This window comes from Pseudonaja textilis, chromosome 3 (assembly GCF_049901715.1).
Source record: "Pseudonaja textilis isolate UNSWEBS1 chromosome 3, rPseTex1.2, whole genome shotgun sequence".
In the NCBI taxonomy this organism is placed as follows: Eukaryota; Metazoa; Chordata; class Lepidosauria; order Squamata; family Elapidae; genus Pseudonaja; species Pseudonaja textilis.
Window position 1 is genome coordinate 199,416,040 of NC_141992.1, and position 20,990 is coordinate 199,437,029.

The 20,990-nt window shown below is 47.8% G+C and overlaps 2 protein-coding genes across 5 annotated transcripts in view; both read right to left on the reverse strand.

The window, feature by feature from the left end:
- CPSF1 (cleavage and polyadenylation specific factor 1) overlaps positions 1-6,478 on the reverse strand; it is a 44,581-nt gene extending 38,103 nt beyond the window's left edge. For 2 of the 4 annotated variants that reach the window (XM_087931865.1, XM_087931864.1), the window contains exons 1-4: positions 6,349-6,478; positions 3,628-3,784; positions 2,600-2,627; positions 716-846 (exon numbers count right to left, since the gene is read on the reverse strand). In XM_087931865.1, the coding sequence (XP_087787991.1) occupies positions 716-846; positions 2,600-2,627; positions 3,628-3,771 (303 nt within the window). In that variant the 5' untranslated portion in view covers positions 3,772-3,784; positions 6,349-6,478. Of the gene's footprint in view, positions 1-715; positions 850-2,599; positions 2,628-3,627; positions 3,785-6,348 lie in introns of all 4 variants that reach the window. The other 2 variants (XM_087931863.1, XM_087931862.1) reach the window with 1 other exon arrangement.
- Positions 6,479-11,716: 5,238 nt separating this feature from the next.
- The window catches only part of SLC39A4 (solute carrier family 39 member 4), a 24,240-nt gene continuing 14,966 nt past the window's right edge, over positions 11,717-20,990 (reverse strand). The window contains exons 6-11 of the mRNA XM_087928722.1: positions 20,323-20,357; positions 17,727-17,840; positions 16,603-16,660; positions 16,306-16,458; positions 14,195-14,382; positions 11,717-13,399 (exon numbers count right to left, since the gene is read on the reverse strand). Of these exons, the coding sequence (XP_087784848.1) occupies positions 13,271-13,399; positions 14,195-14,382; positions 16,306-16,458; positions 16,603-16,660; positions 17,727-17,840; positions 20,323-20,357 (677 nt within the window). The 3' untranslated portion in view covers positions 11,717-13,270. The remainder of the gene's footprint in view (positions 13,400-14,194; positions 14,383-16,305; positions 16,459-16,602; positions 16,661-17,726; positions 17,841-20,322; positions 20,358-20,990) is intronic.

Consider the following 20,990-nt stretch of genomic DNA (forward strand, 5'->3'; position numbering starts at 1 on the left):
GTGGATGGGAAGCACGGAAATTAGATAGACAGACAGATGATAGATGATATGATAGATGATAGAGATGATGTAGACAGATGATAGATATGATAAATAGATATGAGAGATAATAGAGATGATATATATAGATATGATAGATAGATAGATAGAAATAGAAGATAGAGACATAAAATAGAAGATGTAGAGAGACAAATGATAGATAGATAGATAGATAGATAGATAGATAGATAGATAGATAGATAGATAGATAGTGATAGAGAAATGAGAGACAGAGAGAGAAATAGACAGAAAGATAGATAGATAGATAGATAGATAGATAAGATAGATAGATAGATAGATAGATAGATAGATAGATAGATAGATAGATAGATAGAATAGATTATAGATAGATAGATGATGGATAGATAGATAATAGATAGATCAAAATAGAAGCTAGAGACATAGAAGATATAGAGAGACAAATGATAGATAGATAGATAGATAGATAGATAGATAGATAGATAGATAGATAGATAGATAGATAGATAGATAGATAGATAGATAGGGATGATAGATAGATAATAAAAATACTCCGTGATTCATTTCTGAGCAAGAGCTCTTAAACCCTGGGGCTGCCCCCTCCCTCTTCCAGAAGCAGAGGTCTCCCAATAGCCTGGTTTATTCTGCCTCTCCTCCCCTCTCCTCACACACACACACACACACAGCCACAACTGACCTTGGCATCCTTGAAGCTGAGCAGGAGCGCGTCCCTCTTGGCCCCTGCGAGCTGCACACTGGCCATGGACATGACGTTCCCGAAGAAGGAGAAGGAGGCCACCAGCTCCAACTTCTCCCGGTGGCCTCTGCCTTCTGTGCAAGGAAAGGAATTAGAGCCACAGACACAGACAAGCGGAGGTTTCATATTGTCAGCCGCCCGGGGTTACTCCCTGGGGTAAGATGGGCGGCCACTAAATCGGATCAATAAATCCCAAAGTCAGAATCAGAACAGAGCCGGAAGGGACCTTGGAGGTCTTCTAGTCCAACCCCCTGCTCAAGCCGGAGACCCTGTGCCATTTCAGACAAATGGTTGTCCAATCTCTTTGAAGAGAGACGGTGCTTTGAAAAATAGGTTGACTCCCCGTCCTCTTTGGGTGGGTCAATTTATTGGCAGCCCCTCAAATCTAGAATATTGCTATCATGTCCCCCTCGGTCCTTCTTTTCTCTAGAAGAATACAGGTAGTCCTTGACTTACAACAGTTCGTTTAGCGACCAAAGTTGCAACAGCACAGAAAAAAGGGGCTTAAGACGGTTGTAGCATTCTTGGAGTCACATGATTTACATTCAGACGCTTGGCAACCAATTCATATTGACGGTCCTGGGATCACGTGGTCCCCTATTGCAACTTTCGGGTGTGCAAAGTCAACAGGGAGGCCAGATTCACCTAACAACTGTGTGACAAACTTAACAACAGCAGCGGTTGGCTGAATGACCGTGGCCAGGAAGATCGTAAAATGGGGCAAAACTCACTTAACCACAAAAATTGGGGGCTCTCCATTGTGGTCATAAGTTGAGGACTACCTGTGTTTCAGCCCATGCCCACTGTAGCCTCCAAGTCCCCCATCAGCACGAAACAGAATTTCAGCAACTCTGGGGTTGCACCGGAGTACAAAGTGGATTCCAGGTTCTTCCCAGGGCAAAACCAGGGCCTCTGTAATGCAGGTAGTCCTCAACTTACAATGGTTCGTTTAGTGGCCGCAGTTACAATGTCATTGAAAAGAAGCGACTTGTGGCCTCTTTTTCACACTGACAATCGTTGCAGTATCCCCAAAATTCAGACGCTTGGCAACTGACTCGTATTTACGACGGTCGCTGCATTCTGGGGGGGGGGTTACACGATCCCCTACTCTCACCCTCTGACAAAGTCAGCGTGGGAAGCCAGATACGCTTAACGACCGTGGCAAGAAAGGTCGTAAAATGGGACAAAATGTACTTGACGATTGTCTCGCTTAACGATGGAAATTTCGGGCTTAATTGTGGTCGTAAGTCAAGGATACCTGTCCAGGGCCGGCCCTGGCGTAGTCCAGCCTTGAACCCCCAATCTCTCTCTCCGCTCCATTTAACTGACCACAGATGCAAGACCGGGGTGTGAAGAGCATAGAGCTGAAGGAAGAGGAAGGGTCATGAGGACCCCCTCTAGCCAGCTGCCCGGACTTGTCTGCTCTGATGGACTCTGGCTCCCTGTGTCTTCAGTTCCGAGGTTTCTGGCCCCCTCCTTTTAACGGGTGACGATGCAGCTGCACCTGAGACCCCCCTGAACTGGGATGGAGTTTGCTTTGGAGGGTTCGAGGGTCAGAAATTACTGGCTGCCCCCAAAGTTGATTGGCCCCCTCCCCACAATTCCTCAGTGGCTTCAGCAGAAGCAGCCAAGGGCCTTCAGACAAAAGGAAATTCCCAAAGGGCCGGTGGCTTTGGAAAGAGCCTCCGTCCAGCTGAGTGGACACAGGCTGAGGGCGACAAGGTCGAGCTTGGGCAGCGAGGGTCCTTTGGAGCCGCTTCTTGTCCCCGAACCCCATTTCCCAGGATTCTCTTCCTGCAGCCCAGGTTCCCTCTCCCCACTCACCTGTGTTCCTGTCACTTTTGGTGGTGCTCTAGAAGAGAAGAGAGGCATCATCAGTGCTGCAGGCTCACAACCGCAGACACACCAGCCTCCGGCCTTCCCTCCCCACCACAGCCCTGCCCAGACATTAACAGGTTAGGGCCGTGATGGCGAACCTATGGCACACAAACCACAGGTGGCACACAGAGCCATTTGCGCCAGCACGCAAGCTGCAGGCAAGCTTACCTCACTGAACATGTGCGCGCCTCACAGCTGATTTTCAGCCGGTTTGAGGCCTTTTTGCCTCCCAGAGGCTTGAGGAAGGCTTCTGCAGGCTTCTGCAAGCTTTGCAGGCTGAAAACTAGGCCCGTTTTGTCACTTCTGGTATTTTCGGAAAAAGAGGAAATGACGAAACGGGCCTAGTTTTCAGCCTACAAAGCTTGCAGAAGCCTGCAGAAGACTTCCTCAAGCCTCTGGGAGGCCGAAAAAGGCCTCAAACCAGCCAAAAATCAGCTGTGAGGCACAGCGCAGGTAAGGGGGTGGTGGGGGTGTGGACTGCGCATGCAAGTGTAGGGGAATGGGGTTGTGCACATTGCTTTCTGGATGCTGGCACGTGAGCGTGAGAGTGCAAGCGCCACACAATTTTTGGCACAGGAGCCCAAAAAGTTTAGCCACCACTGGGTTAGGGAGAAAGCTCGAAACCTCACTGTACAGGTCATCTTCACTTAACAACTATCTGTTTTAGTAAGCGTACCAACTTAAAAAGGAGATTTGCAACTGGTCCTTGAATGTGTGTGTGATTTTTGCGGTGTTCCCCACAGTCATGTGATCGTGACCCAGGTGCTTGGCAAGCGGCACACATTTAGGGCGGTGTACCCTCAATCGCAACACCCAGCTTGACCACTTCAGTTCCAGGTTCACTATTTGAGAAGGTTCACACAACACCATTCTCCCTCAAAGGCATTCACACGATGGGGAGGCACAGAGGCAAGGAACCTTCCTCGATTCCTCAACCAACGAGTTAACCCCTATAAGCATGGGATTTGTAGTACCTCAGAGTCATGGTTGAGCCGGTAAACATACAGCTGCGAGGTCCCCGCCATCACCAAGTTGCGTTCGGAGTTAGAGAAGAAGTTGCAGTACATGGAGAATTCCAGCCCTGTGGGGGGGTGGGCTTGCTTGTATACGGCGTACATCTTGGCCCCCTCCCTAAAGGGGAAAAAGCAACAACTCAGGGAGAGGAAGCTAACAAAGGAACGGAGTCTCCATGCGTCTGGAAGGTCTCGGGTGGGGGAAACTTAGCGAGTGACGCTTGTTCTGACCATTGCCCAGCTGGACTACTGCAAATTCCTCTGCATGGGGCTGCCCTTAAGGCCACTTGGATACTACACTCAGCGCAAAATGTCTATGGATATTCTCAATCATTCCAGTCCTGCTTGTGCCAAAGCTGTTGTTTTCCAAAAAGCAATTGGACTTTATTGCTTTTTTTTTCCCCCCTTGAAAATGTTTTGCTTTTCATCCAAGAAGCTTTTTCAGTTCCGACTGAATGGTGGAGGGTGGGGGGAATGGATTATAAGAAATAAAACAATATAAAAAATAACCCTTCCATTCCCCACCAGTCGGTTAGAACTGAAGAAGCTTCTTGGATGAGAAGCAAAATGTTAAAAAAAAAAAAAAACAAAGAAGAAAGTCCAGTTGACTTTTTGAAAAAGCGTCTTTGGGTCAATGCAAAATGCAGCGGTCCAGTAGGGTTCAAGTGCTGGTTTTAGCCTACAATGCCCAACAAGGCCTGAAGATAAGCCAGTTCATTCACCAGATGGGCCCACCCCAATGGAAGCACGTCAGGAGAAGCCACTGGTTGTTGTCCCTTCCACATCAGATGACCTACAAGGTCCCTTCCAACTCTGTTAATCTGTATCTATTAGAGAGGGAAGAGATGCGCCCATATGAGAAAATCACTTAGCAGGGAGTCCCACTGATCTTGAAGCAGATAGGCTGTTAACAAAGGGAAAATATAAACCAAGAAAGGGAAAATATAAACCGGCAAAGGTCTGCAGAGATTCTCCATCATCCAGGTCACAGTTGTCCCAAAAGGAAAACAAACCCAAAGGCAACTGGACTTTTTTTTTTTTTTTAAAGTGTTTAGCTTCTCATCCAAAAAGCTTCTTTAGTTCTATCTGATCGGTGGGGAATAAAAAGCTGCCCCCACTTTCTTCTTTGTATTCTTTTCAACCCAGAAGGCTGCAAAGAATATAAATCCTTCCATTTTTCACCAGTCAGTGACAACCGAAGAAGCTTCTTGGGTGAAAAGACAAATGTTCTCAAAGAAACAACGAAGTCCAGTCGCCTTTTGGAAAAAGCACCTTTGGGATAAATCACCATCCAACTAACCAAATGATGAATGTATCTTTTCTTTTATGTATACCGAGAGCATTTGCGCCAAGACAAATTCCTTGTGTGTCTAATCACACTTGGCCAATAAAAGAATTCTATTCTTTCTTTTCTTTCTCTCTCTTTCATTCTTTTCTATCTACCTACCTACCTATCACCTGTCTATCTGATTTGATTGCTTATTGTACTATGACTATTATTAAGCAATGTACCTTATGATTCCTGATTCTTGACAAATGCATCTTTTCTTTTATGTTTACTGAGAGCATTTGCGCAAAGACAAATTCCTGGTGTGTCCAATCACACAAAATTTTCATTTTAATTCATGCCGATTAGTGTCAATTCAAAGTGACCATAAAGTTATTCCAAGTCTTAGTTAAGGAACCGAATTAACCCCTTTGGGGAGTTCACAGGAGGCCCTCAATAGAAATAACTGGAGTTTGTGGTAAAATATACCTTGAACTTAAAACTTTTAAGGATTAGAAATTGTGGGGATTTTGAGAGATAATCCCGAGATTGACTAACTTTTGTTAATATTTGGTCCGATCGGTAGTTCTAGACATTTGGGATATTGAAAGTATGGTGGAATAATGAGTAATTTTAAAAATATTAAATATAAGTGACTTAATAGGGGACAATAAATACATGGTTGAAAAGAAACGTTATTTATGCTTAAATGGATTGATGGAAAAATGAGAAAGAACTATAGAGAATAATATTGTTGAAGTTGGAAGATTAGGATTATATTTATGTTAGCATTGCTTAAAAAGGACGTTGATCCAGTCAACACATTTTCCACAAAATACGTATGGTGTGAAACAAAAACTGTAAATAAAACATGAATTTTATATATATATATATGACATATATATATATATATATATATATATATATATATATATGTATGTATGTATATGTATATGCATATGCATATATACTTACATATATATATATATATATATATATATATATATATATATATATATATATATATATATATATATATATACATATACATATACATACATACATACATACATATATATATATATATATGTTTCTGAGGTATATTGTATATATTATATATATTGGGCTCAGTACTATAGGTACAAAGCAGGGGTGAGAGAAGGGGCGGGTGGGGCGGAGAGTTCACACGTGCTAATCGCGGGTATTTAAACCCGGGTTCATCAAATGAATCAGGAACCTTCTTTGCGGAACCCCCGCGACGGAGCCCCAGAGCACGTACAGAGTGCCTTTTCTTGCCTCCGAGGGGGGAAATATGACCGAAAAGCGGGGATTCTGTCAACAAGGGCACGATAAAGCCTCCCCCCCAGCCCCCACCCCACCCCCAGCCCGCCAAAACCGTCGGGCGCAACATTTACCTCAGAGCCCCTCACCGGCGGGAGCAGCGGGAAAAGCACTCCGGGCGGAAAATGCGCCGGCCGGAACTCTCGACGCGGCCGCGGAACAAAGGAAGAAGCATAGAGAGGGGAGGCTAGAGCGGAGCGAGGGGGAAGGGGCGTAGCCACGAGCCCGGAGGGGGAGAAAAGGCGGCGGGGACCAGAGGAAGGGCGGAGATTGAGGCGCCCGCGGCTGGCTTCGGTTCGCTCCGTCTGATTGGGCAACGAGAAAGGAAAAGCCGTCCAATGGGGATGGAGGATTGCTGCGATGGAGGACTTCAACTCCCAGAAGGCCTTGCCACGCATGTGCAGTGACGCAGAAGTCGACTAAGACACAGGGCTGTGCAAACTTGGTGGACTTCAACTCCCAGAATTCTGGGAGTTGGAAGTCCACCAGTCTTCCAAGTGGTCAAATTTGAACAGCTCTGTTTTGGAGTGAAGGCAGGAAGGCACCAGGCTGGGTAGCAGGTTCGAGTCTCCTGCCTGAAAAGCTGCATTGAGGCTGGAGCCACTCTGTCCATGGAGTTAGTTCCACCCTGAGAAAGACACCCGTCTCCAGATATGACTTTCCTTTCATTTGAAATTTATTGTAACGTCCTAAAGTGCTTCTGAGCATGTGCAGAGTGTTTTTGCTTTGCCCCCAAAAAAAAAGAAATTGAGGCCCAGGCGATTATAGGATGCAGGATGAGACCCCCCCAGGATGTCTGTCCTGGTGTCCTCTTTCCCTCCCAAGGCTGCATCGGGGAAAACCACCACCCAGAGGCAAAGCGTCCCCCAGAGGAAGCAACTGGGTGACAGGGAAAAGGTACAGAAAGGGCAACCCACAAAAATGTTACTACGGTAGGTAACACCGTCAGGACTAGAAGGGAGGAGGAGGAGAAGGAGGGGGAGAAGAAGGAGAAGGAGAGGAAGGAGAAGGAGAGGAGGAGGAGGAGAAGGAAGAAGGAGGAGGAGGAGAAGAGGAGGAGGAGAGGAAGGAAGGAAAGGAAGAGGAGGAGGAAGAAGGAGGAGGAGGAGGAGAAGAAGGAGAGGAAGAGGAGGAGGAGAGGAAGGAGAAGGAAAGGAAGAGGAGGAGAAGAAGAAGAAGGAAGGAGGAGGAGGAGAAGAAGGAGAGGAAGAGGAGAGGAAGGAGAAGGAAAGGAAGAGGAGGAAAAGAAGAAGGAGGAAGAGAAGAACAAGAAGAAGGGAGGAGGAGGAGGAAGAAGGAGAAGAAGAAGAAGATGACGATGGGGTTCTTGGTGTTCTCTGAGCTTGGTGGTTTTCTTGTAGACGTTTCATGACCCAGCTAGGGAACCTCATCAGTGCTAGAAGGGAGTGGGGTCTGCAGGAAGAGGAGGAGGGGGTCCTTCATGCTCTCTGAGCCTGGTGATTTTGTTGCAGACATTTCAACAAAAGATGTTCAACTATGGAACATCAGCAGTGCTAGAAGGGAGCGGGGTTTGCGGGGGCAGGAGGGAGGGAGGAGGAAGAAGGAAAGGCTTGGAGGTGTTTCTTGAAGATGTTTCACTGCCTCTCATGTCAGGGCAACCAAGTTTGTATCTGCCTAATTGGGGAACATAATCGGTGCTAGAGGGGAGTGGGATCTGTGGAGAGAAGGAGAAGGAAGACAAGAACTATGGGGTCCTTGGTGCTCTGGGAGCTTGGTGGTTTTCTTGCAGACGTTTCATGACCCAGCTATGAAACATCAGCAGTGCTAGAAGGAAGAGGGGGGTATGTGGAGAAGGATAAAGCTTGGTGGTTCTCTTGCAGGTGTTTCATTACCTAACTAGGTAACATCACCGGTGCTGGAAGAGGGTAGAGTTTGTGGAGAGGAGGAGGATGGGTCCATTTTGCTCTCTGGTTTGTGGCTTTCTTGCAGATGTTTCGTGACCCAGCTAGGTAACATCATCAGTGCTAGGTAGCTGGTTAGGTCATGAAATGTCTGCAAGAAAACAAGTACAGAGACCGCCAAGGACCCCTCATGACAGTTCAGCAAAGCTTGTATTTTCACCCTCCCTCACCCCGTTTGGGAGAGGAAGACGGACTTCTCGATTTTAGGCTCCATCCTGTTCTGACCCAAACCCTTTTCCAATAAGACAAACAATAACCAAAGGGAACAGAAACCTTTTAATGATTCTTACGAATCCCCGGTTAAAAGGCTGCTGCAAACTAACTTTGATAAGCACGAGCCTCGCCAAAACTGTGTGAGGCTGCCAAGAATAACAGATAAGAAATATTTTACAACACAAAGAGTCTTCAAATACAAACTCAGGATACTGGAATGTCCACAAGGCTGAGTTTCAAAACGTCTTTGCTTCCTGCAAAGAACGTCCGATTCGCAGCTGGCTTTTATCTTCTTGAAGGAGGGGCCGTTACATTGCAACTCCTGAGTCGCCCATGCTGCTGCAACTGCTCTTTCCTGTGAGCAACCCTGCACGCACACGCGCTTGGCACAGGCTCCTTGGGAACCTCCTCATCACTGCTGCCAGCCCCCACCATCTCTGAAGGCAGCAGTCCACTCCCTAATGGTCCTGGCCCCTCATCTAATCCACAGCCATCCTACTGCTAGCTAACCACAACACATCCTTTGAGATCGGTTCAGCTACCGATTCCGTAAACCAGATGTAAATTTAACACCCGGTTCACCCAAACCGGCTGGATCCCAACCCCTGGACCCATCCTCTCCCAAACATCTGTCTTGACCACTTTTCCCAGATTCCTGCTCTGTTCAAACACACACACGCACACTTTTTTTTGGTGTGAAATGCTTAGAATCCATAGGTTTTATTTAACAACGATAACACATGATACATAAAAGTTACCCGAGATCTAAGTCCGCAGCCCACCACCTGCCCATGAGACCTGAAGTAGTGTTAAGATTGCTCCAATAGTTGTAGTGTGTGTTTTCCTACCACTGAATAGCCACAACCTCCCCCCCAATTCTTTCCCCCCTCCATTCCAAATTGGACTGTATACACAGGAACTCCTTGACTTATGACCACAATTGAGCCCAACGTTGATGGGGTTGGATAAAAAAGGAGGTGAGATTTACTCCATTGTATGACCTACCTCGCAGGAGATGCTAAGGGGAATCAGAACAATTGTGATGAACACGGTTGTTAAGCAGGGGTGGGATTCAAATTTCTTAACAACTGGTTCTGTGGGTGTGGCCTAATTTGTGGGTGTGGCTTGGTGGTCACGTGATTGGCTGGGCATGGCTTGTATGTAAATATGTATGTAAATATTGGATTTTTTTATTTTAAAAAAGAGCAACTTTTACCCCAAATCAGGCAAAGCAGGCAGGCAGAATCACAGATTCACTCAGAGATCTACCTTTCTGCAATCTGCTACCTGAGTCTGCCCTGAAAAATAGAAGCTTCAGTCCTAAAGAAGGTTCAGCTCTGTTCTCAGGGCACTTCTCCCCCACCTCCACAGCCCCCTGAATACCACCCCTGACCGGGCCTCAGTAAAGCCTCCTGGGTGAAGGCGAAGCAGTACAACAGCGATTTAGATTAGCTAGAAAGCAAGAAATCCGATGACTTCCTGCTTTCTAGCTAATCTAACTTGCGCAGCACAGCTGATAGTCGGAACAGCTGATCGTCGGGGAAAAAAAGGCAAAATAGCAACTTACCAAAAATTAGCACAACGCAGGCAAGTTGGATGGTGTGCATGCAAGATAAGGGGTGTTTTCAGGGCCGCTCTGACTTCAAACGGTCACTAAACAGGATGGTATAAGTCGAGAACTCTTGGGCAGGGGGGGTTGGACTAGATGACCTACAAGGTCCCTTCCAACTCTGTTAATCTGCACCTAACTACCTGTATACCTCTGAACTGGGTTTGTAATTCAGCCTCCCTCTTTAATCGCGATGTTTGCGAGGTCAGGATAAATACACAAGATGGTCAAAGCCGCCTGGCAGTGCCAGCTCTAGTGGGCTCCATCGATGCCAACTACCTAGTAGTTATTTTGGACATGGGTTGCCACACAACTGGCAGGTTTCACACCCTCTCTAGGAGGCACTGAAGTAGGGGTCCCCAAACTCGGCCACTTTAAGGGGGATGGATTAAATGATGTATAAGCTATAAGGGTGGCACACTCAAATTGGTAATTGTAGGGAATATCCTTTTTTTGTGTGTGTGTGAAACGTTTGAATTGAGATGGAATTTTTGAAATGATGAAATAAGAATATGCGATGAAATTCTAAACCCGACAGATAAAAACATAAAGCACAATGAATCTGGAGATATGAGAGTTATTTAAAATGTAAGGAAATGGGTTAAGAAATGAATTGAAAATTGATGAAATAAGCTGGAGGAAAGTATTTGAGAAAAACAACAGGAAATATGTAAGGTAATGATAAGATATGAAGTGAAATGTGAGAGATGGGTATGTAATCAAAGTCATGTTTGTATGTAAATGTGATAACCTGGAATTAGGCTGTTCACTAAAAAAAAAAAATATATGTTTTTCAAATGTGGAAAACTGAAATAAAATTTTATTAAAAGAACAAAACAAAAAAAGACTTGAGGACTTCCAACTCCCCAAATTCTTTAGCCAGCTGGGAGCTGAAGTCCACAAGTCTTAAAGGGTCCGAGTCTGGGGACCTCTGCACTAAAGTGGAGGTAGCTGTTGTAGTATGCAATGTGTCCTTACTCCTGCTGGCTTCTATGTGCACTTGGAGGTGCAAAACTGATTTTGAGGCTCTGTACCACGAGTTCCTGGTATCTCCAAGGTGTACGGGTGTGTTTGTGCTGTGTGTGTAATTTACACAGCTGGCACTACTGCACAAAAGTATCTTCAGTCGTACATTGGTCTTCACCAGATCCATCTCCAGGGGGGGCATTTTTTTTTAATAAGCTTCCTCAATTGGGGGCGTGCAAAGGATAAACACAGAGCATAGAACCATAGGGTTGGAAGGGACCTTGGAGGTCTTCTAGTCCAACCCCCTGCTTAGGCAGGAAACCCCATACCAATTCAAACAAACGGCTGTCCAACCTCTTCTTAAAAGCTTCCAGGGTTGGAGCATTTACAAGTTCTGGAGGCAAGTTGTTCCACTGATTAATTGTTCTCACTGTCCGGAAATTTCTCCTTAGTTCTAGGTTGCTTCTCTCCTTGATTAGTTTCCACCCGTTGCTCCTTGTGTTTTGGACAATAGGCTGACCTTCTCCACATATTGGAACACCTAATCTGTCTCTTTATTAGTTTAAACATACTTATTTCTCTAGGTATATTATATTATACCTAGCGTGTATGTGCAGGTTTTTTTCAAATAGGAAAGTTATTCACTTCCCTTGCATAATTCTCTTTGCGATACAGCAGTGTTGCATTGCAAATACGATGAATTCAAATTATCTGGCTAATTTTTTTTTTCCCCCACATTCTATGCCTCTGGATGAACTGAAAAAGAAGGGGTTTGTTTTCAGTTGTCTGAAAACCTACACCGCGATCAGGGTCCGAAGGAAAAGCAGAATTGGAAAGGAGTGCAGTTGGGTCCAAATTCTGGTGTCAAATTTTAAGTATCACGGAAGGGGTGTTTTGACGTGTGTGTCTGAAAAAAAGCGGACTCTGCACCTTCAGAAGAACTGCTGAGGGGAGGAGGAGGAGGAGGAGGAGGAGGAGGAAGAGGAAGAGGAGGAGGAAGACAGTAGTGTCCTTGGTGCTCTCTGAGCTTGGTGGTTTTCTTGCAAATGTTTCATGACCCAACTAAGAAATATCATCAGTGCTAGAAGGGAGTGGGGTTTGTGGAGAGGAGGAAGAGGAGGGGAAGGAGGAAGAGGAAGAGGAGAAGGAGGACTGTGGGGTTGTCTCTGAGCTTGGTGGTTTTCTTGCAGACGTTTCATGACGCAATTAGGCAACAGCATCAGTGCTACAAGGGAGTGGGGTTTGCAGAGAGGAGGAGGAGGAGGAAGAGGAGGAAGAAGAAGAAGAGGAGGAAGAGGAAGAAGAAGAGGAGGAGGAGGAGGACTGTGAGGTCCTGGGTGCTCTCTGAGCTTGGTGGCGTTTCATGACGCAATTAGGCAACATCATCAGTGCTACAAGGAAGTGGAGTTTGCAGAGAGAGGAGGAGGAGGAGGAGGAGGAAGAAGAAGAGGAGGAGGAAGAGGAAGAAGAAGAGGAGGAGGAGGACTGTGGGGTCCTGGGTGCTCTCTGAGCTTGGTGGCGTTTCATGACGCAATTAGGCAACATCATCAGTGCTACAAGGGAGTGGAGTTTGCAGAGAGAGGAGGAGGAGGAGGAGGAGGAGGAGGAGGAGGAGAGGAGGAGGAAGAAGAAGAAGAGGAGGAGGAGGAGGACTGTGGGGTCCTGGGTACTCTCTGAGCTTGGTGGCGTTTCATGACGCAATTAGGCAACATCATCAGTGCTACAAGGAAGTGGAGTTTGCAGAGAGGAGGAGGAGGAGGAGGAAGATAGGTGTATCTATGTGTCTGAACAAGAATAACAATTTAATAAATACAATAAATAGGAAGTGAAGGCAGGATAAACATCCTTCCAAGGTGTGCTGGTGTAAAAATTGAAACTGGCCAGGTGGACCCTTGGAGATGCCCCCAAAGAGAATGGCTCGGTGACCGACTCAAGACAGCCCTGAGAGAGGAGATTTGAACCCGGGTCCGAGCTTTCCTTTCCGTCCACTGCGGTGGACTGGTCTTCAGGTGGCCGTGGCGGCTTCTTCCTTCTTCGGCCCTCAGGACTCGGGCCGCGTCTGAGAGGGATTTGGGGCAACAGGTCAAGGAAGGTGAGCTGGACGGCCGAGCCTCAGAGGAAGCCCTGACAGGTGTGCGCCTCCCCCTGGCAGCTTGTGGGTCTGGCTGTGACCCCCCCCCACCTCCAAAAACACCGCAGCGCCGTTTTGTGGCCCCGATTTGGCCGCGCCTGCCGAGGTGGGGGGGGTGGCAGGGGTTGGCGGGGGGAGCGAAGGGGGGTTGCAGTTTAAAGGGTGATATTCTCCTCGAAGAGGGAGAGAACCAGAAGGATGGCCCAGCCGGACAGGAGGCCCAGGTTCTGCAGAGCGAAAAGCAACCAGGGACGTTTGTCCTTCACGTTCATCAGGGCCGGAAGCTGCAGGGAGAGCAGAGCGAGAAAGCGAGCCTGGTCATACGCGGTCAGAGGGAGTCCTCGACTGACGACGGTTCGGAGTTACAACGGCTCCGGGGAAAAAAAAAGGTGGACTCTGGGCCGGATCCACGGGAGACGGGGAGTTCTGGTCCTATCTTAAGCCCGAGCTAGGTAACTTGGGGGGGCCAATCCACAGGAGGTGGCGAGTTCTAGTTCTGCCTTGGGCACGAAAGCCAGCTGGGGAGTTCTGGTCCTATCTTAAGCCTGAGCTAGGTGACTTTGGGGGCCAATCCACAGGAGGTGGCGAGTTCTAGTTCTGCCTTGGGCACAAAAGCCAAGTGACTTTGGGCCGATGCTTTTCAGCCTGATCTACTTCGCAGGGTTGTTGCGGGGCAGAAAGGCAGAGAAGGCTGCATCAGGCATGTTGGCTGCTTTGAGTTATTTACAAATAATACTAATATATAAAGTATATATAATACTTTATATAATACTTTTATATAAAGAAATAATTTCCTCACCTCCTGCTCTTCCAATGTAGACTGGGAGACTCTTGCCTCTCTTCCTTTCTTCCATTGCTTTGGTGAACTCTCTACTATTCATTTATTCCCCACTCGCTCCTACAAGGAGTAACCCTCAGGGAACCTCCGGATATGCGTTCTAGTTACTCCGGTCCCAAGACTCCTTTTCCACCCCTTTGGGGTTCCAACCTCCATAACTCCCAGCCTTGTCTGTGGCAGCCCGCCAACTCCTCCACGGAGCCAGAGGCCCAGAGACCCCGGCGTGGAGGGGGCCACTTACCATATCGCACAAGGCCACGTAGAGGAAGAGGCCCGTGGCCACCGTGAAGATCCACGCCTCGAACTCCTCCCCGGTGCTGACCGACAGGGCGATGTAGAGCCCGAGGAAGGCCGTGAGGGCGCTCACGAAGTTGAGTAGAAGGGCCTTCTTGACGCTCAGGCCGGCGTGGAGCAGAGCTGCGAAGTCTCCTGCGGATGGGGTGGTAGAACGGGGAGGGGGGGAAGTGAGAAAAGGGGGGAGGGCTTGCCCCCCACCCTCCCCAGGGCTGGCCAACACCTCTGGCCAACGCTGAGGGTTGCACCCTGTTCTTGGACTTCGGGACTCCCCATTTCCAATGGGTTAGCCCTGATAACGTTACTTAGCTGGGTTGTGAAACGTCTGCAAGGGAACAGCCAGGCTCAGAGGGAAGGGAAGGGAGGGAGGGAGGTGCGGGTGAAGAAGGGAAGGGAGGAGAGGGAAGGAGGGAGAAAGGGGAGCGAAACACGGTGAGCAGGAAGGGAGGAAGAAATTGGAGGTGAAGAAGGGAAGGGAGGAAGGAAGGAAGGGATGAAGGAGGGAAGAAATTGGGCGTGAAGAAGGAGAGGGAAGGAAGGAAGAAGGGATGAAGGAGGGAAGAAATTGGGCGTGAAGAAGGAGAGGGAAGGGAGGAAGGAAGGAAGGGAGGGAGGGAGAAAGGAGAAAGGGAAGAAAGATGTAGAAGGGAGGGAAGAAATTGGAGGTGAAGAAGGGAAGGGAAGGGAAAGGAGGAAGGAAGGGATGAAGGGATGAAGGAGGGAAGAAATTGGGCATGAAGAAGGAGAGGGAAGGGAGGAAGGAAGGGAGGGAGGGAGGGAGGAAAGGAGGAAGGGAAGAAAGATGTAGAAGGGAAGGAAGGGAGGGAAGAAATTGGGGGTGAAGAAGGGAAGGGAGGAAGGAAGGAAGGGATGAAGGAGGGAAGAAATTGGGCGTGAAGAAGGAGAGGGAAGGAGGAAGGAAGGAAGGGATGAAGGAGGGAAGAAATTGGCGTGAAGAAGGAGAGGAAGGGAGGAAGGAAGGAAGGAGGGAGGGAGAAAGGAGAAAGGAAGAAAGATGTAGAAGGGAGGGAAGAAATTGGAGGTGAAGAAGGGAAGGGAAGGGAAAGGAGGAAGGAAGGGATGAAGGGATGAAGGAGGGAAGAAATTGGGCATGAAGGAGGAGAGGGAAGGGAGGGAGGGAGGGAGGAAAGGAGGAAGGGAAGAAAGATGTAGAAGGGAAGGAAGGGAGGGAAGAAATTGGGGTGAAGAAGGAGAGGGAAGGGAGGAAGGGAGGGAGGGAAGAAATGGGTGAAGAAGGGAGGGAAGGGGAGGGAGAAAGGGGAGGGAAGCACAACGGGGGAAGAAGGAAGGAAGGAAGGAAGAAACCGTGGATGAAGAAGGCAAAGGAGAGGAGGGAAGGAGGAGCGAAGGGAGGGAAGGAGAAAGGAAAGGAGGGAGGGAGGGACGAAATTGGGGGTGAAGAAGGGGAGGGAAGGGAGAAAGGGGAGGGAAACACAGGGACGGAAGAAGAAAGGAAGGAAAGAGAAGAGAGGCATGAAGAAGGGAAAGGGAGGAGAGGGAAGGGAAGGAGGGAGAAAGGGGAGGGAAGGAAAGGTGGGCGGGGAGGAGAGGAAAGGGAAGTATGGAGAAACAGGAGGGAGGTGAGGAGCGATAGGAAGAGGAAGGGGGAAAGGAAGGGAGGAAATTGTGGGTAAAGAAGGTAAGGGGAGGGACGGAGAGGAAAGGGAAGGAAGGAACAAAGGGTGGGTGGAGAAGGGGAGGAGAGGGGAGGAAAGGGAAGTATGGAGAAAGGGGAAGGAGGCAGGGAGGGACGGAAGGAGGAAGGAAGGAAGGAAATTGTGAGTGAAGAAAGGAAGGGAAAGGAAGGGAAGAAGGAAGGAAGGAAATTGTGAGTGAAGAAAGGAAGGGAAAGGGAAGAAGAAAGGAAGGAAATTGTGAGTGAAGAAAGGAAGGAAAGGGAAGAAGAAAGGAAGGAAATTGTGAGTGAAGAAAGGAAGGAAAGGGAAGGAAGAGGGAAGGAGAGGAAAAGGAAGGACGGGGGAAAGGTGGGGTGGGAAGGGGGCCCCCCCAGCCCCCTCCGAGCCCTTCGCTGCCCACCTAGCTCGTGGGGCAGTTCGTGGCACAGGACCGCCAGGGACGTGGCCAGCCCCGTCTTCCAGGAGGAGGAGAAGGCCGCTCCGATGGCCAGGCCGTCCGCAAAGTTGTGGATGGCGTCCCCAATGGTGATCATGTAGGGCAGCATGCGGAGTTCTGTGGGGAGAGAGAAGGGGAGGAGGGGGTTGTAATGGGGGGGGCAAGGCCTAGCACCCATTGGGCGGGGGCGGGTCCCAGCAGGGACCAAGGTGTTCAGTCTGGGGGTCTGGATGCCCAGCATCTCGGGAGGGTCCTCCTCACCCCGGGTGAGCTCCGTCTTGGGCACCTGGCGGCCAAAATCCGTTTCTTCCACCAACACCTGGAGGAAACAAGGTGGGAATTCCCTTGAGAAAAGGTGAGCCCCTCCCCCCCCTTGCCTCAGGTAACTGCTAGGCCCCTCTCTCTCCTGCCCCAACCCCTGGGAGTCCCCCTCCCCCACTCCTCCTCCTCTCTCCACAAACCTTACTCCCCTAGCAGGGATGATATTACCTAGATGGGTCATGAAAGGTCTGCAAGAAAATAGCCAAGCTCAGAGAGCAACTACAGTTCTTTCCTCCTCCTCCTCCTCCTCCTCTCCAAACACCCCACTCCCTTCTAGCAGGGATGATATTACCTAGATGGGTCATGAAAGGTCTGCAAGAAAATAGCCAAGCTCAGAGAGCAACTACAGTTCTCCTCCTCCTCTCCTCCTCCTCCTCTTCCTCCTCCTCCCCTCCTCCTTCTCTCTCTTCTCCTCCTCCTCCTCCTCCTCCTCCTCCTCCCCTCCTCCTCTCCACACACCCCTCTCCTTCTAGCACGGATGATATTTCCTACAGCAGATGGGTCATGAAACATCTGCAAGAAAAGCACCAAGCTCAGAGGGCACCAAGGACCCCACATTCCTTCACCTCCTCCCCTCCTCTTCCTCCCCTTCCTCCCCTTCCTCCTCCTCTCTGCATTCCTCACTCCTAGCACTGGTGATATGACTTAGATGGGTAATGAAATGTCTTCAAGAAAACAGTCAAGCTGAGACAGCAACTGTACAGTTTTTCTCCTCCTCCTCTTCCTCTTATCTCCCTTCCCCCTCTCCACACACCCCACTACATCTAGCACTGATGATGTTATCTAGTTGGATCATGAAACGTCTGCAAGAAAACAGCCAAGCTCAGAGACAACCACAGTCCTTTTTTTCTTCCTCCTCCTCCTCCTCCTCCTCCTCTCTGCAAATCCCACTCCCTTCTAACACTGATGATGTTCCCTAGTTGGATCATGAAACGTCTGCAAGTAAACAGCCAAGCTCAGAGACAACCACAGTCCTTTTTTTCCTCCTCCTCCTCCTCTTCCTCCTCCTCCTCCTCCTCCTCCTCCCCCCCACCTTTCGGAAGTCGGGGGAAATGGACTTTTACCAGGTCAACATTTGAAGTTCCTTTCTCTTGTTTTCTCCTCTTCATCTCATCCTGATACAGCTGCAGGGACAGTCCGTGGTCGCACTGGTGGCCCTGGCTGGATTCAGATGGCTCCTAGGGAGAGAAGGCCGTGCGGGGAGGGGGGGGGAGGAAGGGGAGGGGAGAGGAGAGGAAATGTCCATTTGGCATCACCAAAGAAGTAAACAAGTAAGTCCTCGACTTAACGACTACAAACGTGCCCAAAATTTCCATTGCCAGAGAAGACAACGATTAAAGTGTCCTAAAATTTTAGGACCTTCTCTTGCCAGAGTCGTTATGCGAATCCCTGCACTGGTTTAAGTCAGTAACCCCATCGTTAAGTGAATCTGGCTCCCCCCGCATTGGCTTGGCACGTCGGAAAGGGGCGCCCAAAAGGGATCGCTGCGACCGTCATAAATGTTTTAAGTCAGTTGGCCGAGGGTCTGAATTTCGATCCCATCACCCTGGGGGACGCTACAGCCGTCGTAAGAGTGAGACAGCCAGTCCTAAGTCCCTTTTTTTCAGAGCCGTTGTAGGAGTTACAATGGCTCTAAAAACAGTGACTTAGGACTGGATTTTTCACACGAGTGGTTCCACAAGTCGAGGACTGCCTGTATGTAAAAATAAATAGCGGTCACCTGATTTTGTATGCATTTCTTCATTTAAAAGATTTGGGGGGGACTTGGCTCCATTAATTATTATTTTTTGCGCTACGATGTTAAGGTAATGTTCAGATTTTATAGCTGACCAACTGATGTAAGTCTGTAAGCTGTTAGGATTCCAGCCATCGCCCTCATTAAATCATGATCCTCGAGCCAAACTTCAAAAAACTTCAAAGGGTTCATTCGAGGCAACGAGGGGTGGGATTCTACCTGGTCGGAACCAGTTCTGTAGAACCAGTTGTTACGATTCTGCACAGTTCGGAAAACCGGCAAATCGCGTCACTGGCTGGCCCCTCCCCTCTCTTCCTCGCCCACTCACTCCTTACCTGGCATTTCTGCAATCAGGTAGCAGATTGCAGAAAGACAGATCTCTGAGTGATTCTGCGAGCAACTCAGTCTGTCCGCCTGCTTTGCCTGATCTGGGGTAAAAGTTGCTCTTTTTTACAATAAAAAATTCAATATTTACATACATGCTGTGTTCGGAGTTAATTTTGTGAGTTTGCTTGCAAGCAAATTTTATGTGACAGACTGAGCTAGCCAATGGCAGATAGATAGATTTCTGAATGAATCTGTGATTCTGCGATCAACTCAATCTGCCTGCCAGCTTTGCCTCATTTTGGGGTAAAAGTTGCTCTTTTTTTTAATAAAAAAATTCAATATTGACATAAATATTTACAATATTTACATACAAGCCACGCCCAGCCAGTCACATGACCACCAAGCCACACCCACAAATTAGGCCACTACCACAGAACCGGTTTTTAAGAAATTTAAATCTCACCCCTGAAGGCGACATACTGGCATTGCCCTGTATGAAGCCAACTCTGGCCAACGTAATTTACAGTCCCCAGTGACCCTGTTCCCCCCCTCCCCTCCCAGGTGTGTCATAAATCAGATTCTCCAACTGAGCACGTTCATGGGCTGGGTGTCATCATTCATGTTCTCCAATTAAATAATATATTCACGGGAAAAAGCTCTGGTAGTTTAGTTACAATCTGTTAAAGATAAAGAGTTGGAATGTACTTTCGCTTTGCTGCACTCCTCTTTCAGGTTTTCTTTCTCCCTCCACCCTTTTTTTATAGCAACTACTAAAACAGGCATAGGAATGTTTTATGAATTGATTTACATCAATGTAAATGATGAACTGAGGATGAGTACTGCCGCTTTAAGAAGCTATCTATACAAGGGAGGCCATGTGAGGGCGTCTTTTTCTCTCTCTCTCTCTCTCTCTCCTTGTGTTCTATCTCCACTGTAGTTCTCCGTGCAGAGTAATGAAGATTGATTGCTTGCCTGGTATTTGCCTAACATATATGTATGTCTTGTATATAAACCACTGTTAAAAGACAAAGCCTCTGTGCATGATGTGTTTTGCTCCTGGGTTGTCTCACAATCGGAGTCACGCTGCAAACACTCCGACATATGATGCACAGTTGCAGAGGCGGTATTCAGCCGGTTCTGACCAGTTCTGGAGAACCCGGTAGCGGAAATTTTGAGTAGTTGGGAGAACCAGCAAATCCCACCTCTGATTGGAGATTTTACAGTATCCTTCCCCTGCCACGCCCACCAAGCCAAGCCCACAGAACCCGGTAGTAAAAATTTTTTGAATCTCACCACTGCACCATTGGGGGTGAGTTGAAAGTGACCAACAGAGAGAGGAGTTTTAGTCATTGGATTATTAGACTCAGTTGCCAATATTTGGAGGGCCACTAGATGGCAGCAGAGGCACTCAGAGAACTTCAGGTAACTTCAGGTATCTAAGCTTGGGAACTTTAAGACTTGTGGACTTCAGCCCCCAGAATTGCTGGGGAATGCTGGCTGGGGAATTCTGGGAGTTGAAGTCCACAAGTCTTGCCCTCTATATATTATTTCAGACAAACGGCTGTCCTAGAGAACAATTAATCAGTACCACAACTTGCCTCCAGAAATTGTGAATGTTCCATCACGGGAAGTTCTTAAGAAGAGATTGGAGAACCAATTTGTCTGATGGTATAGGGTTTTCTGCCTAAGCAGGGGGTTGGACTAGAAGACCTCCAAGGTCCCTTCCAACTCGGTTATTCTAATTCTAATTCTATTCTATTCTATTCTATTCTATTCTATTTCTATTCCATTCTATTTCTATTCTATTTCTATTTTTATTCTATTCTATTCTTTTCTATAGCTATTCTTTTCTATAGCTATTCTTTTCTATTGCTATTCTTTTCTAATTCCATTTTTATTCTATTCTATTCTTCTATTCTATTCTATTCTATTCTATTCTATTCTATTCTATTCTATTCTATTCCATTCCATTCCTTTCCTATTCCTATTCCTATTCCTATTCCTATTTCTATCCTATCCTATCCTATCCTATCCTATCCTATCCTATCCTATCCTATCCTATCCTATCCTATTCCTTTCCTATTCCTTTCCTATTCTATTCTATTCTATTCTATTCTATTCTATTCTAACCGCTCCCCCAAGTAGGAGACCCTAGACCAAAGGTCTTCAAACTTGGCAAGTTTAAGACTTATGGACTTCACCTCCCAGAATTCCTGAGCTAACACGATTGGAGGAGGAGGAATTCTGGGAGTTGAAGTCCACAAGT